This window comes from Mytilus trossulus, chromosome 2 (assembly GCF_036588685.1).
Source record: "Mytilus trossulus isolate FHL-02 chromosome 2, PNRI_Mtr1.1.1.hap1, whole genome shotgun sequence".
NCBI classification, from domain to species: Eukaryota; Metazoa; Mollusca; class Bivalvia; order Mytilida; family Mytilidae; genus Mytilus; species Mytilus trossulus.
This window is the reverse complement of record NC_086374.1, coordinates 96,330,941-96,347,391: the sequence shown is the minus strand read 5'-3', so window position 1 is coordinate 96,347,391 and position 16,451 is coordinate 96,330,941. Positions and strand designations below refer to the sequence as shown.

General features: G+C 32.7%; 2 protein-coding genes across 2 annotated transcripts; both read right to left on the bottom strand.

Moving 5' to 3' along the window:
* Window positions 1–398: 398 nt before the first annotated feature.
* Window positions 399–4,951, bottom strand: LOC134708451 (dnaJ homolog subfamily B member 9-like). Its single transcript, XM_063568979.1, has 2 exons — window positions 4,800–4,951; window positions 399–1,466 (listed from the first exon to the last, which is right to left on the bottom strand). Exon 2 carries the CDS (start codon window positions 1,453–1,455, stop codon window positions 586–588), a length of 870 nt encoding a protein of 289 aa, XP_063425049.1. The 5' UTR covers window positions 1,456–1,466; window positions 4,800–4,951; the 3' UTR covers window positions 399–585.
* A 1,614-nt stretch (window positions 4,952–6,565) lies between these two features.
* LOC134705558 (flavin-containing monooxygenase 5-like) lies at window positions 6,566–15,856 on the bottom strand. The gene is made up of 6 exons (XM_063564275.1): window positions 15,746–15,856; window positions 13,968–14,182; window positions 10,738–11,037; window positions 9,690–10,244; window positions 8,921–9,086; window positions 6,566–6,858 (listed from the first exon to the last, which is right to left on the bottom strand). The coding sequence occupies exons 1-6, from the start codon at window positions 15,849–15,851 to the stop codon at window positions 6,593–6,595; spliced, it is 1,608 nt and encodes a 535-aa protein (XP_063420345.1). The 5' UTR covers window positions 15,852–15,856; the 3' UTR covers window positions 6,566–6,592.
* Between the last annotated feature and the right edge of the window lie 595 nt (window positions 15,857–16,451).

Sequence of the window (16,451 nt, the reverse complement as noted above, 5' to 3'; positions counted from 1 at the left end):
GACATGTATTGTCGAAATGCGCATCTGGTGCAAGAACATTGGTACTGTTAATATTATTTTTGAACCTATTACTTTGATTTGATGTTGATTGTGTTTTTGTATTGAATATGATAACATTAAGCATACGCTTAGAAAGCAACTAAATGAACCAGTCTGTCTTCATTATAGGAGTACATTTAGCTAATCTGTTATTATTTTTATGAGTTTTGATATTGCACCTTGAGTTAAAAGACTAAGAAAATGAATCATAACCTTTCTCGATTTTCAATCCTGTTTTATATTTGTGTTCATATATTAATACCTAGTGAATAAATAACTTTTTTTCTTCTATCAAAAATGAATCTTCTGGGTGTATGAATAATTAAATCTAATCAAATTGAAATAAAACTTAGCTCAAATTGAGTATTCCTCTTTGAATAAACTTTTAATAGCAAGTTCATGTTGATCATGAATTACAAAAATTAATAGTGCAAAATAATTTCACAGATGTTAAGTCATTTTAATCGGACTTTCAATTTTGGCCAACTTCAGCATCGTTTCAATTATCCATTTTCATGTCTGCCAATGATTATTAAAGGCAATATCTCAAAGTGTTTCTCTGAATGGGTCTCCTCGATAATGGAATGAAGTATAATTTCGTCTTGCAGGTTTATACCTTCGCCGACTATGAGCTCTATCCCTTCCCACGTCAGCAAAAGGTTCGAAGTCATTCATCATATCCTCAATATTTGAAGGTCCAAATGAATGTGCCATAGGCTCCTTTTCAAATTCTTGAAATACATGAAAATGTTCTTCAAAATGTCTGTCGAATAATGGATCCTCAAAGTGCGAATTATGAAACACATTAAATGGGCTTCTCCTTTGACGGAACGGACCGAAATCCTGCTCGAACGACTTGAATGGTTCACTAAAAAGGGAAAAGAAGTCTTCGAAAATGAATCCTGGAATAAACCTTTTATGATCTCTCTGGTAAAACTCTTCTTTTTCCGTTCTATTCTTCCCTTGAGAGTCTCGTCGTCTATTCTCTGACTTATGATCCCCACTATTTTCCTGTTTACTTCTATCATGTCTTGATCTACTGTTTGAGTCAGTGCTTGTTCTTTCATATCCCTTTCTATCAAATTTTGGTCTAAACCTGTCCTCAAACGTCTGTGAATGTCCGAATGGGTCGGTTTCTTGTTGACTTGAATAAGTATAATGCTTTTCACTATGTCCTTTTCTATGTTTTCGCTTACAATCAAAATTTTCTCGCAATTCTCTCGCGTGTGATAAACGATTAGTCTCGTCTTTGAGAAAGTCATATGCTGCACACATGATTTTAAACTTTTCTTCAGCTCCTGCATGCTTGTTTTTATCTGGGTGGTATTGCAGTGCCAGGGACCTAAAAGCCTTCTTGATCTCATCCCCTGATGCCCCAGGCATGAGACCAAGAACTGCAAATTGGTTTCGCCCCATTATCTTTTTACCTACAAGTAAAAGAAAATGTAAATGATCTAGATATTTTTTTATGCATTTTCTCGATTCATTAACAATGGGTTGATACTCACAGAAAAGAAATGTCCGGAGCACCTGAGATCAACATAAGTTTTTGTTGGGGTTCGTGTCTTGCTTATTATTTAGTTTTCTATGTTGTGTCATGTGTTCTATTGTTTGTCTGTTTGTCTTTTTTAAATATGCATTTGAAATATTTACGACAAAACTATAAAATTACCGAATGACTGCATTTTATTTTATTTTATTTAGCCATACTAGCACCTAAACCACATATTTTAGGATCTTTCTTCACAGACATAAAAAAATGTAAATACTCATAAGAGATAAAAGCATGTCTATACTCTATTACGCCAAACATGAATTTCGTCTACATCCTTCTTATTCTGGAAGAGGATATTTCTATAACGACGTCTGATGTTATCGACGTATAATTAGATAATAAAAATCCAGGTGTAGAAAAATGTGTAATGATTTTACATACAGATGAAAATGATTTTTTAGAATTTTTTGAAAATTGTGTATTCACTGCATGATAAAAGACAAAAAAGCACTAGAGGTCTAAAGTTTAAAAAAAAAAAAAAAAGTAAACGGTAATGATACACATTTAAATTCTTTTCTGAATAGTGAAATGAAAGTACTCCAGTTAACTGTGAATGTAGAATTGTTAGCAGTGTTATAAAGTGGTGAAATATTAAAAAAAAAAAAAAAAAGAAGCTATCATCATCCCTTATGGGCTAGGAAATACTAGATAAGAGGAGTGAACACGATACTGTATAACACACTTTTAAAATAGCATGTCAATTAAACACTAATTTGTATAGTGAATTCGTCAAAGAAATAGGATGTTACCCAAAAACATAACTGTTGAAGAAGCGTTGTCATCTTTCACACAATTGTTGAAACTGTTGAAAAGGGGGAATATTGATTTACAACGATTATATTTATGCTTTGAATAGGTATTTAGATATTCTTGAAGATCAGCAATATTCATTACTTTTTTCGTTAACAATTACGGGATAAACCGTGAGTCGAACTCTCATAAAGTGCTTGACGGTAGGACGCAAGTACCAAATATATATATAATATCCATTACAATACAGAACTTAGAAATTTCTTAGTTTAACAAAAAATGGGCATATATGATACACCGTAATCTATCTTATCATTATGGTACCTTTGATAACTATTTAATTAAATAGATGTACAATATTTTAAAGTCAAAACTATCTTATTCTATTATCTATGCCATGATAATAATAGTTAATGTACAATAATTGCTTTGAATAATTTAGTAGGGATATTTCCGCAAAATTTATTTAATCTTATTGCATGCATGGTATTGAAAGACAAATGCATACACCCCATTTACATTTATTGGTATTTTTGGTGCATATCAGTATAATTTCTGGTTTTTAGAGATATATCATAAACATATACGTGACACTTTTTTGTTTCAATTAATCTGTATCAAAATATTTATACAAGGCGAGTATACTAGATATATACAAATAATAATGTATATAATAAACATAATTTCTATGTGTGTATACATGTGTTTCTTATCGGTCAATCATATGTACCTGGAGGTGACTTATTCATTTTTCTATCATAATTGGCAACTGCATCAGAATCTTTGAGGATCTACACGGGTAATTTACATCTCACAATATAAACACAAGATAAAAACAATAAAATATGTGTTCTTATATATCTTAATCTAGGTAATCGAACCTGACATTGTTAAAGTCAGCTGTTCTAGAAAAACAAAATGAGATTAGCTTTAACAGCAAGAAAAGGAATACTAGTAGGTTTTATTCTTCAATATTTCGATCATAGGCATAATATAGACAAATAGTTCGGACACAAAAACAAAATTATCACCTCTATGATGTACTTTTAAAAAGTAACATAAAAGTACAAAAGGTGCATTGAACCCGAGATCACCCCTAGTCTTGGTGGGGTTCGTGTTGTTTATTCTTTAGTTTTCTATGGTTATCATGTGTACTATTGTTTGTTTGTCTTTTTAATTTTTAGTCATGGCTTTGTCAGTTTGTTTTAGATTTATGAGTTTGACTGTCCCTTTGGTATCTTTTGTCCCTCCCTTGAAATTATCTTATGTTACATATATGTACAAATGTATCACTGCCAACTTCTCATTCTTTTAACAATAATAATCTCGCAGACATGCACAAACATTTATACATCATTTAAATACGAAGAAAACTATTGAATGGATAATAAGATTTAAGATGATCACATCATGCATACGGTTGAACTACAAAAAATATGAGCGAAAAACACAACAAAAACCTCTCGTTTTGCTTTTGGACCGTAACATATCTTGCATGATTGTCATGAGATATCGAAATGCTTGCTGCAAATGGAGGACAAAAGTGGAGGACAAAAGAAAAAATCATATCTCTTTTTATTCGTAAAATTTAGTTCCCTTGGTTCAAGTATGACGTACACACTTCCGTTACTCCAATCATCTTAAAGCTTATGATACCAATTTCAGAGTACATGCAGTGGGGGATCCAGCCCTTTTTAAAAGGGGGTTCCAACTATATGCTCCCATTCAAATGCATTGATCGTCCAAAAAAGGGGGGTTCCAACCACATGAACCCCCCTCCCTCGATCCGCCAATGACATGGCAGGTGATTTTGACATGTCATAAACCTTTATTAGGTTATGGAATTATCAACTATACCTGGTAACCATGAAGACCCTCAAGTGCTTTAGATTCTATTATCATGTATTATGTATTTATGCATACGGATAAATAGATGAACCAAAAGATATGTCTATGACCTCCCACGCTTAATATACATATTTCCATTGCATGTAAACACAATAATGAATGTCGGTTTCACTTTGCATGTATTGATAGAACATTATTTAACCATTTGTTAAAATTATTATTTAATAAAACAACGAAATCATACAACGAGTATTAAATGTATTTAGTGAAAAATAGCAAATTGCCAATACTTTTACTTGAATTCATTACAACATGAAAACATATACACTCTTCTCAGAATTATAGATAAACCAGAAAGAAAGATTTTTTATTTCTGATAAATTGTGTTTTCTTCAATAACTGTATTTGAGTAATTTTATTTAATGAAAATAACCATTAAGATGTGCTTGAAGCTGGTTAAAATTTGAATCATAAAAATATGAACTTGATGTTAATTTAATAATATGACGGTATTTTATATTTATCAACGCAATTTCATTTATCACGTTGACTTTCTTATTAAGCATGATGAATTAAGATTAGTAATAAAGTAATGTAACATACTGACCTGCGAGAATTTTTACTTTATTGAAGGTTTATTCCATTGTTTCATGTGGTACAGGTGATGATAAACTAATGTAATATTAGTTGGCAGTGCTACAAGTACGAACGTATGTACGTACCAATGGTTCTGTTTGTCGTCAGTAAGCATGAGAAAACAGACGAATAAAATGTCAATCTCAGTATTATAATTTTATTTTCCCTTTGGGTGTCAATTTTTATAAAGTTCAGGGACTTATGAGTTATTGATTACATTTTCTCGCATCCGTTTGTTTTAAAATGGAAACAGTGTAAACGTAGTCTTGGAAATTCTGAATCTGAATATGGTCAAAGTTTAATTTCGTATACGAGATAATTTCAAATTGTCCTAATGCTTACTTACAGACAGTTTTAAAAGAATACTGTGAAGACATTTTATATTAAAATGAGTTACATTATTATTAAAACGATATTGCTATTTTCTCTCTTCGCTTTTCTAGACAACGTACGCGTTGCAGTTTGTTAAAATCCTCATAATGTTATCAGGAAAATACTTAATGTTTAAATATGGTTGTGCCTACACTTGAATTGTAAACAATCTAACTATACTCGTCTTTTATAATCAGATAGTTTAATAGTTCTTTAATCAAATGTAAAAATATACAAATCAAGTATTTTTTGGTGGTCCAATTTTGTTTGCTGCAACTTACAATAAAGATAATCAAAAACGGTATCTACATTCAAATACACTCTTTTTAAAGAAGTGTGCAATTTGTAAATATCAATATTATCATTATCATAATTATAGATTATCGTTGATAATCTAAACGAGATTTGCTATTCTCGCTTGAGCCGGTACGGCGAAAGTGAGAAAAGTAAACGAGTTGAAATGACCAATAGTAATCTGTTTATCGCTATTGTACATATGACGACGTTGTCTATGTCAATTTTATTGACAACGCCATGTGCACCCTTAGTTTCTAGTGATAGTTTTTCATATCACTCGACTCCGCTGAGACTCCGAAAAGGAAAATTTCGTAAAAAAACGATGAATATTATTACTATCAATCTGGTGGCAAATATGACGACGTTTTTGTCTTAAATTTCAGATTGAAAACTCTGCAAAAGCTAAATTGAATCTTTGAGAGAATGGTATATGGAGAGTCTTAAACTGACGTACTAAACTATAATCCTGGTACCTTAGATAACTAGTTACACCACTGGGTTAATGCCACTGCTGGTTGACGTTTCGTTCCTGATTGTATCACCCGCCCAGTAGTCAACACTTCGGTGTTGACATGAATATGAATAATGTGGTCATTTTTATAAATTTCCTGTTTACAAAACTTTGAATTTTTTCAAAAACTAAGGATTTTCTTATCCAAGGCATAGATTACCATTTTGGAATTTTTGATCCTCAATGCTCTTCAACTTTGTACTTGTTTGGCTTTATAAATATTTTGATATGAGCGTCACTGATGAGTCTTATGCAGACAAAACGCGCGTCTTGCGTACTTAATTATAATCCTGGTACCTTTGACAACTAATTAAACAACTGATCCACATGTGAATTCTACCGCATAACATAAAACTATCGTCATTTGAAGTTGATCTCGCAACACTAACGGCGAGATTATTTGCAATCAAAATTTTCTTCAATTTCAACCAAACTTGGCTTGCTTATTATCTTGAAAATTTGTATCACATACAAAGAAACAGCAAGAATTACCACTGATATAAACAGAACAATAAAACTAATTGAATTTAATCCTTCAGTGAAATAAAAAAGGGCACAAGTTATAAGATTCGTATAGTAGTTTTTCATATATTATAGTATACAAGAAAGTACCACACAATAATAGCCACGACGGCGATGCAAAAGACATTGAACTTTGAAAGGCCAATGTTCTTCTCTTCAAAGCCTAAAGATCTTGTTTTCAACGGCGTAAGTGTTCGATCCCACTGTGTAAAGATAGCCTCACGAGCACCACTCCATTTCCCTGGACCTTCAAGTCGATATTGATATGGAGTACTTGGTCCAAAGTAACATGCCAATGCCAATTTGGGATCTGTTTTCAACATACTCCCTAAAATAAACGATTAAAAATGTGAAAATTAACGGTAAAGTATATATATATTTCTCAAATTCTTCACGACTTTATTAATATATCCCTTTCTGAACATAATGTATAAAAAAATTAATCAACAGGTGGTTCGTTTGATCTCAGTTCAACATTGGTTAAAATCCGATTATGACGTCGAATTTTCTTGCTTTCCTCTGAATTTACTATTGTGACGGCACGAAAAAAGGAGACCATTACGTCACATAAAAAGAAAATATCTTTTTGCATATCATTGGTAAAGGAGGAACATGTATGCCTGCATATTGTTTGAAGATCATTAAAGAAACAGATTACACCTCCAAATCTCGTGTAATACGATATTTATCCACTCTCGACGGTTACATTTAGGAGATAACGGTATTGTATTTTAAGCTCCGACGGCATCAATTGGGGATTTGATGGTCGCAAATTAAGTTTACTGGCGACGCGTTAGCGGAGACTGTAAACGGGTATTTGCGACCATCAAATCCCCAATTGATGCCATCGGAGCTTAAAATACAATATTGTTATCACCATTCTAATGTAACTGACAGAAAACAACGTTAAAACATGCATTTAAAATCTGTCATATGCCGTCTACGCATGCGCGTACGTCCAATAGCATCAATTGTCAAATGATGCCATGTAAATAAGTGACGTTATCCAATCAAAATGAACGTTACAAACGTTGTTGCATTAGAATGTGAATTTCTGAAACGCTCGGCGAGCCTCATGTTTTATATTTGAGAATAAAACTGTCTCGAGTGGATAAATATCGTATCACACTCGATGCAGTGCTATAATCTATATATACATGTAAAGTAAACATTCTGTTCTCATAGTTATGTTTTTCCCTAATATATAAAAATTACGTCAAAGGTATGTTCCATTATGATACGTTATTTTGATTGGCTATTGGCAATCTCCCGTCCTTCTGAAATTAACATTGCTTACATAATGAAATGTAACATTCATTATGACACGAGTTCCAACAATAAATTGAACAGGTAAATTAACGAAACACTTGATAAAAATGTGTTTTTCGTGATCCTAGCTAAAAAAAAGTAATTATAGGTATTGAATGTTTCTTTTTGTATTTTCATAGGGCTTTAAAGCGTTGACCGTGCGCACATGTTTAGAATGAAGCAACTCTTTTGTTGTTTCTCTTCCTCTCTCTCATTCTTTCTTTATATCTTACACTCTCATTTTCTTATCTCTCTCATTTCTCTCTATCTTTCATTTTTTCTGTCTTATCCCATTCCATTTTTTATTTAACTCTCCCTATATCATAAACCTTATATTTCTCTCTCTAATCCTTTTGCTCTTATCCTTACAGAGAGAACAGCGCAAAAGTGAGAGAGAGTGATACAGTGAGAAATTCCGAGTGAGAGTTAGAGATAGGGACAGAGTGAGCAGAGAGGGACATTGTGAGATTCAGAGGGAGAGAAACAGTTAGCACTGAGCATGACAGTCAGAGAGAGGGACAGAGTGAGAAGTGACAATGAGAGAGAGGGATAGAGTGAGGAGTGAGTGTGTGAGAAAGGAACAGAGTGAACAGTGAGAAAGAGAGAGAGAGACAGAGTGAGCAGCGAGAAAGAGAGAGAGGGACAGAGTGAGCAGTGAGAAAGAGAGAGAGGGACAGAGTGAGCAGTGAGAGTGAAGGTGCGAGAGATAGACAGAGTGAGCAGTGAGAGAAATGGACAGAGTGAGCAGTAACAGTTAGAGATAGGGACAGAGTGACCAGTGAGGGAGAAAGGGACACTGTGAGTTAGAGAAAGGCAGTGAAAATGAGAGAGGACAGATTGTGCAGTGAACGAGAGGAGCAGAGGGGTAGAGTGGGATAGAATGAGAGAGGGGGACATAGTGAGCTCAAGGTGAGTGTGTGTTAGAAGGAGTCAGTGAGAAAGCTTGCGATGGGTCGCATTTATAGAGAGAAGAATGGGAAAAATAGTGAGAGAAGAAAACGATGAAGAGGATATGGATGATTTGGAAAGCGAAAGAGTGAGATTGAAAGACGGAGAGAATGAATCACTTTATTTATACTTACATAGGTCAGGTATGCACTTATTGAGAGCTGCTAATACATCCATGTATTCTAGCCATTCAACTTGGATTGTATGACGCGTTCCAGCAATGTATTTCTTTCTCATTGCTTCAATGTTTTTATGCATATCTTTCCACATTTCTTCTTTTGGTGGAAGCAAAACGTCTCCCTAGCGGTTTGATTAGATACATATATTAGAACTCCAGTAGCATACGTTTAACTTTAAAGTACCGTTTACACAAGTTATATTTTTAATATTGTTTATCAACAAAATATCTTTCGTCATCTCAAAATACTGTGGATACATTATTTTCGTATGGTAACCATTTCATAGATTTCATGGGTATAGGTAATTAGTTATCAAAAGTACCAGGATTATAATTTTATACGCCAGAGGTAAACCATGATATTAAATATTTAATGAAGTATAACTTTTCAAATTTTTTTTAGCAATTAGTAGCCAAACGACGTAATTCTCTGGAAAACATATCTACAATTTTTTTTTCGGAATTAATGAAAAGTGATAATTGATATTTACGAAAATAAATGAATCAACGATCATAAAAATAAAAAAAATAATCATTGCTCTATCATGTAATCTGGGTTGATTGTTTATCACGCTGACAATCTGTAAACATAGGCACCAAATTCTGTGAGTTAAAAAGCAGCCACCGACTGACATATTTTTTGTCGATTATACATTATGGATTAGGAATGAATGTATTTGAAGAGTTTAGAATACATGCTTGAATTAGATTTGTATATAATATACCTTGAATACTCTTGTTGCCAGACGAGTTTGCATTTCACTCACAGGAATTAATGCGCCCAGTGCCTGTACACAACCAATAATGCATAAAGTCTGTCTCTTTAGATTAGGTGGAAACATATATTTATATAATTCTACTTTATTTTCTACAACTTTTATAACAGATTCATCTAAGAAAGGAAACCCAAAAACATATCCAGTAGCAAACATTACAACATCGATATCGTCCTCTGTTGTTCCGTCTTCAAATGCAACGCCATTCTCTGTAAAATGCTTTATATTTGGTTTAACTTTAAGCATACCACTTGCGAGTCTGTTTGGTATTTCGTCGTTGACCATTGGGTGTTGAGCAAGTATTCCATGTTTTGGTTTTAAGCCATAAATCGAATGATCAAATCTTTGTTCCAGTTTCTTTTGAGCGAAATGTTGAACAATAGGTTCACCAATCATATTCTTAAATGCAAACGTTATCCGGCGTGCGTAAAGCATATCCAAGGGTAAACCTCGGTCTGATATTCGATTATAAACCCAGCTTCCGGATCTTGTGCTCAAGTATGTCTATAAACAATTTAAACAGGACTAAGATTACAACAAAATTAATTTACAAGCAAATACACAATATATATCAGAGAAATGGAAATAAATCAAATTCAAATTAAATTCGAAACTGGAACAATAGTGACGATAAAATAATCAATACATAGAACAATCAGATAAAAAGGTGTTTCTTGTCGTGCTTTATTTTATCCCATGGGTTTAATTTGTATAAGGAGATGATGTACTATAAAATTCATAAAGAAATGCATAGTTCTTGACATTCTCTTTTGTTGGTTATTGTTGTGAGTCTTTTTGTTGTTGTTGTTCTATTGACTTTTTTAAAAAGTTTTTTCTTTTGGTAATTCCTATTTTACAGCACTTATATGACATTATGTGAGAGAATTGTTGAATTTTTTTGCAGTCTAAAAACATTAATTGCAAATGAAATATCCATTGCGTAAAAGTATCGGTCAACAAAACTTTCAACCTTACCTTAGAAAAAGATTAACGTTACCTGTGATGCCACTCTGCTAAGTTCCACGGCTGCATCGCCACCAGAATTACCAATACCAACGACAACGACCCTCTTGTCTTCATATCCAGCAGTATGTCTGTAGTCATGGCTATGAAGAACTTTTCCCTTGAAATTGTGCAATCCAGGAAAATCGGGCATGTTTTTCTCAGCATGATGACCAGTACAAATCATTACGGCATCGTACATTATACTTTGTTCTACATCTTTTGCTAGATCTTTGACTCTCAGTTCCCATTGGCCGCTTGTTTCAAAATCATCTGCTGGTTTAACTAATATAATCTCAAAACAAAAAACAAATCAATTAAAAATAAAGGAATTTGACAACATTTACTGTTGATGTATGGCAAATTTATTGATAGACTGCATAGTTATGTAATGCATGTTTGAAAACTAATAAAATGATCTCGACCCGTATGCATAAATCTACTTAAGTTAAAAGTTGTTCCGAACGAACGGACTTTTCTGCATGTTCAACGATATATTGATACTACGATTGTTTTTTTTATTATTACTTAAGTGGATTTATGCATACGGGTCCTCTTCTTTAATCTGAGATAACCTCTGATTATTGGTGGGCTTCGTGTTGTTCAGTCTGTAGTTTTCAATGCTGTGTTTTTATACTGTTGTTCGTCTTTTGTTCGTTTTACGTCATGGCGTTGTCAGTTTATTTCGACTTATAAGATTGGTTGTCACGTGGACACCAGTATCATTCGCCTCTATTTTTATCAATTTCCCACTTACGCTTGCATTTAACCTAATAGGTAATTTTGAATTCTAGTTTGTCGAACTGACAGTCACATTGAAATATAGATAAAGGGAACTCTTTAGACATATGTTTTTATGTAATAGTCACTAATAATGTATTTCTCCATCGATCAGATTGATGTTATATGATTGTCTCTGCAGCTAAACATCTTACTGTAACAATTATATCAATAATTGTATAGTTTATAACGACATACATTTTAAAGACTTAATTCGACAGCTTACTTAATATACTGTATAAAATAATGTTTAAGTTCGTTGATTTGAAATTGTATCTCAATAAACAAATATAACGTTCTAAAAAAAGTCTTCTCACTTCAGCTAAAACAGTAGCTTATCACGTTTTAAACTAGTATGACCTACAAGAATGTGTCAATATAGTACAGGGATGCCCTACTTTCCATATGACTTGACGGTGTCTTCAACCTATGCCAACATTTGATAAAAATATATTCAACCTATGCCTACAAACAAAATACAATAGGTGTTGTTATAACAATTATTAATTAATAAAAGGTAAAATACAGTCAGTATATTTAAGCATTAAATATTACTCTTTAAAAATTCACAAACAAAAATATTTAGTATTTGCAAAATTGTTTTGTATTGAAAAATGTAGTTATAAAAAATTCTAAAAAGACAAAAAATGTTAAAAAGTACCCTTGATACTAGCAAAATTAAGTTGAAATAAATATTGAATTATTGTAAAAATGAAATAAGACTAAATTTCTAAAAACCAATCACATCATAAGTAACAATACAAAAAAAACATGACAAAAAAGTGTTTCAATTGTACAATTTAAAAAAAAATCATTATTTTGTTGTATTAAATATGAAACATACTTTAACAAGCAACAGAATATACAAATATAAAATACTTCAACAGAATCAATTTTGAAATATAAAATTTAAAAAAGATATTAAAAAAAAATATCTTTGGTTCATTTATAGGCTGCAACTTTCCAGCTGGACATTGCACTATTTATTTACTTTGTTTTACGGATAGTTTAGAAAATTCAAGTACTCTGTGTTTTTTTTATTCATTACATATTGAGTTGTGAGTTTCTGTCCAAGTTTGGTACAAATCAAGGATAGTGTAAAAAAGTTGTTAAATTTTTAAAAACTTTGACAATAGAGTGAATGTATTGTATCCTGGAAGAAAATCTTAGTCCTTTTAATAATAGTAAAATACTGAAAAAACTTTTTTTTTCTCTTACAAAATTCTCTTCTGGATACTATCTAATGATCATGAACAAGCTACTGTCCAAGTTTGGTACACATCCAGGATAGTTGAAGAAAGTTATAAAAAAATTAAATCTTTTAACCACAGAGCGAATGTAATGTTTCCTGGCAGAAATAACTTAGTCCTTTTATAAGCAAAATACGGAAAAATAGGATTTTTTAATTTTTCTCTTACAAAATTTACTTCTGGATGCTATCTTATGATCATAAACAAGCTTCTATCCAAGTTTGGTAGAAATCCACAATAGTTTAAGAAAGATATTATTAAGATTTCAAAAATGTTAACCACAGAGTGGACAGAGCCGCCATCGCCGATGCAGATGGAATGTAGGATCGTTATGTCTTGTCTTTTAAATAAAGGATAACAACATGACATCAGTTGCTTGTGCAGATGCAGCATCAATTCATATCTCATATTATGACTTTTGAGGCAATCATATTAGTGAAATTTGTCTTATTCTCTGAAAGTGTTGGAATTGATAGTGAACATTTAAAATAGATATTTTACATGAGTCAGTATCTATGAAATTCATGAGTTTTAAAAGTGGTGTATGCCATTTTAATTTAAGGAATCTATTTTACATAAAATTGAATATTTTTATCATATATTTCTACATGTATATTATTCATGAAATGACACTCATAAATATTCAAAATGACTAAATGATTGTTCCTTCAAATAAAAATTCATAAAATCCCTTTTCCCTCATTATTTCATTATACTAATTTTAAACTTATTCCCATATGAAATAGAGATCCTCAACACAAACAATTACCTACATTTTCACTAGTACTTGTAAAAAGACATAGTATATTGAGTAAACATCAACGCTAGGTTTAAACTGGTTGTAGATTGATTAGCCCCTAATTAATTTATGTTTTTATAACACTTAATCTGTAACAAATTATTCAAACTTTGCCAACATTTTTTCACACAATATTATACCTAAATTTTAAAATGTTGGCATAGGTTGAATGAACCGACTTGACTACAACTTCATCAAAAACAGCTACTTGACCAAAAACTATAACTTGAAGTTGGTCAGACGGACGTACGGTACGACGAAAGGACGCACAGACCGAAAAATATAATGCCCTTAGGTGGAACATAAAGAGGTATCTCTGAAGCGTTACACAAGCGATATACCGGTATATCAAGTTGCTTTATGAATTAAATAAACTGACATTCATGAAATGCTCACCTCGTGCCTGAAGCAAATATGTTTCCTCAATTCAAATTTGTCGACATACAAATTGAAATATTTCTGAACATAAGAATGATGCATATAGATTGGGTATTCCGCTGGTATTGGGAAATCACTGTAACACATCGTTTCTTTACTGGTGTTGATGATTGTTGACCTCATTACACATGCCTGACCTTCCGAGACCTCATCCGTATAGCGCCAAAGACCACCTATAACACCATTTGATACCTTTGATTTTATTTACATTCAACATATTGAAATTGCAAAGTGCTTAAGCTGTTCCGAACTTGAGTATTATAGAATACAAGAAAAAGATATGTTAACCTTCAGTGTTGAAATCATCCATTTAGATATTGTACGGACGCCATTAGTGGTAGACCAATGAAGAATACAATGGTATATCGATTTCACGGTGATGACGAATATGCTAAGTAAAAATGTCTGATTCGATGGTTCACTGTGCAAACTGTCTAAATATGAGAAAATAAAGGATGGCAGGTAGATGAAACTTACATAAATAAAGAGATAAATGAAAAATGAACAAATTGATACCGGATTTATATAATTCCAAGGACGTTAGTCGGCACACAAAGCGACGAAGCAGCGCATCTTTTTTGGACAGGCAAATATTCACGTTTTGGTATGGCTCTGACGTCCAACAGCCCAAGCTTGTCTGACAAAACAGCCGTTGGACGTCTGAGTAATCTCGGACTACGTTACCACAACTCCGTGCTTTTTTCCTCGAATATGACCTACTAAATTAAAGAGTTTGACAAATATGGAGCAGACTATGATTACCCATTCGGAGCGATTATATGGAGCAGTATATGATTACCCTCCCGGAGCGATTATGTGGAGCAGACTATGATTACCCTCCCGGAGCGATTATGTGGAGCAGACTATGATTACCCTTCTAGAGCGATTATGTGGAGCAGACTATGATTACCCTTCCGGAGCGATTATGTGGAGCAGAATATGATTACCCTTCTAGAGCGATTATATGGAGCAGACTATGATTACCCTCCCGGAGCGATTATGTGGAGCAGACTATGATTACCCTTCTAGAGCGATTATGTGGAGCAGACTATGATTACCCTTCCGGAGCGACCAGGATCATCCGGTTTTTATGTGTGTTTGCGTTGCTCAAATTGTATCTTTCTATGTTTTGTTTTGTATACTGCTGTTCGTCATTTGACGTTTTTCTGTTTTTAACTATTGCGTTGTCAGTTTGCTTTCGACATGTCTATGAGTTTGAGTGTTAGAGTTTCGGTATATTTGCTCAATTTCGACCCTTCTACATAAGATATTGGTGTATATGTATCACAAATTGGTTTGCTAAAATGTTTTTTAGTGTTAATATCTATTGCTAGATCATGTCTGTATTTGTCAGAATGTTGATAAAACATCATTGATAATTGTGCATGATTTTATTATTGTCTTCACATTAGTAATTTTAAAAGTAAACATTTATCATAATAAAGTGTTTATTTCAAATAATTAAGTGATCGTTGTTCGATTTTAATTTACCTGGCACGTAGAATGTGTATCTACCAGCAATACGTATATAAAAGAGGGACGAAAGATACCAGGGTCACATTCAAACTCACAGATAAAAAATAAACAGACAAATAATTATGGTACACAGGACACAACATAGAAAACTAAACACTAAGCAACACGAACCCCATCCAAAACAGGGGAATATTGCAGGTGCTCCGTGTATGAACAATTAGTGTTTTACTAAAGAAAAGGTAATATACGTATTTACCAACCTATATCATGTGTCCGTTCATAGCATGTTGGTTGTAACCCTTCGTCTAAACAGCATTTGATGGCAGTTATTCCACTGGCTCCAGCACCAATTATAGCCACTTTCATTTTTTTTTAATAATCTAAAAACAAAGAAATAAAGGTACTGAGGTAGTAGCCACATGGACTCGGTTTTCAGATGAAAATAATGTTTTTTTTTATTTCTTATTTTCTGTTTATTTGTATTCAATTATTATAACGCAATTAATGTTGGCATCAAGATGTATTTGTTTTCCAGCAACGGGCATTTTATTATCCATATTCGTATCCTAAAAACTTTAAAAAAAACATGGTCAAGATCCAAGGCTACCACAAACTACGATTGGGTGCTTCAAAAGGATTGAAACGTGCACTGTATACACAACTCAATCTGAGTTTTTGGGTAACTATATTTTGCATTCACCCATTCTGAATTAAATTTATTATTCAGTATCACAATTACAGATTTTTATGTTGTTGCATGGAAATAATAGTACAGAATTACAAAATTATCGTTCTCAAAGGTTAATATAAAAAAGGGAAAGCCAATACAAACTGACCAATTCAAATGTTAGATTTTATCAACCAACGGAATGTAAATGAAACAACTGTCATATTTCTGACTATTCTATAGCGTTGTCTTTCAAAAGAAATGGTCAGTGAAATCTTGAGATATCGTGAACCTTACCT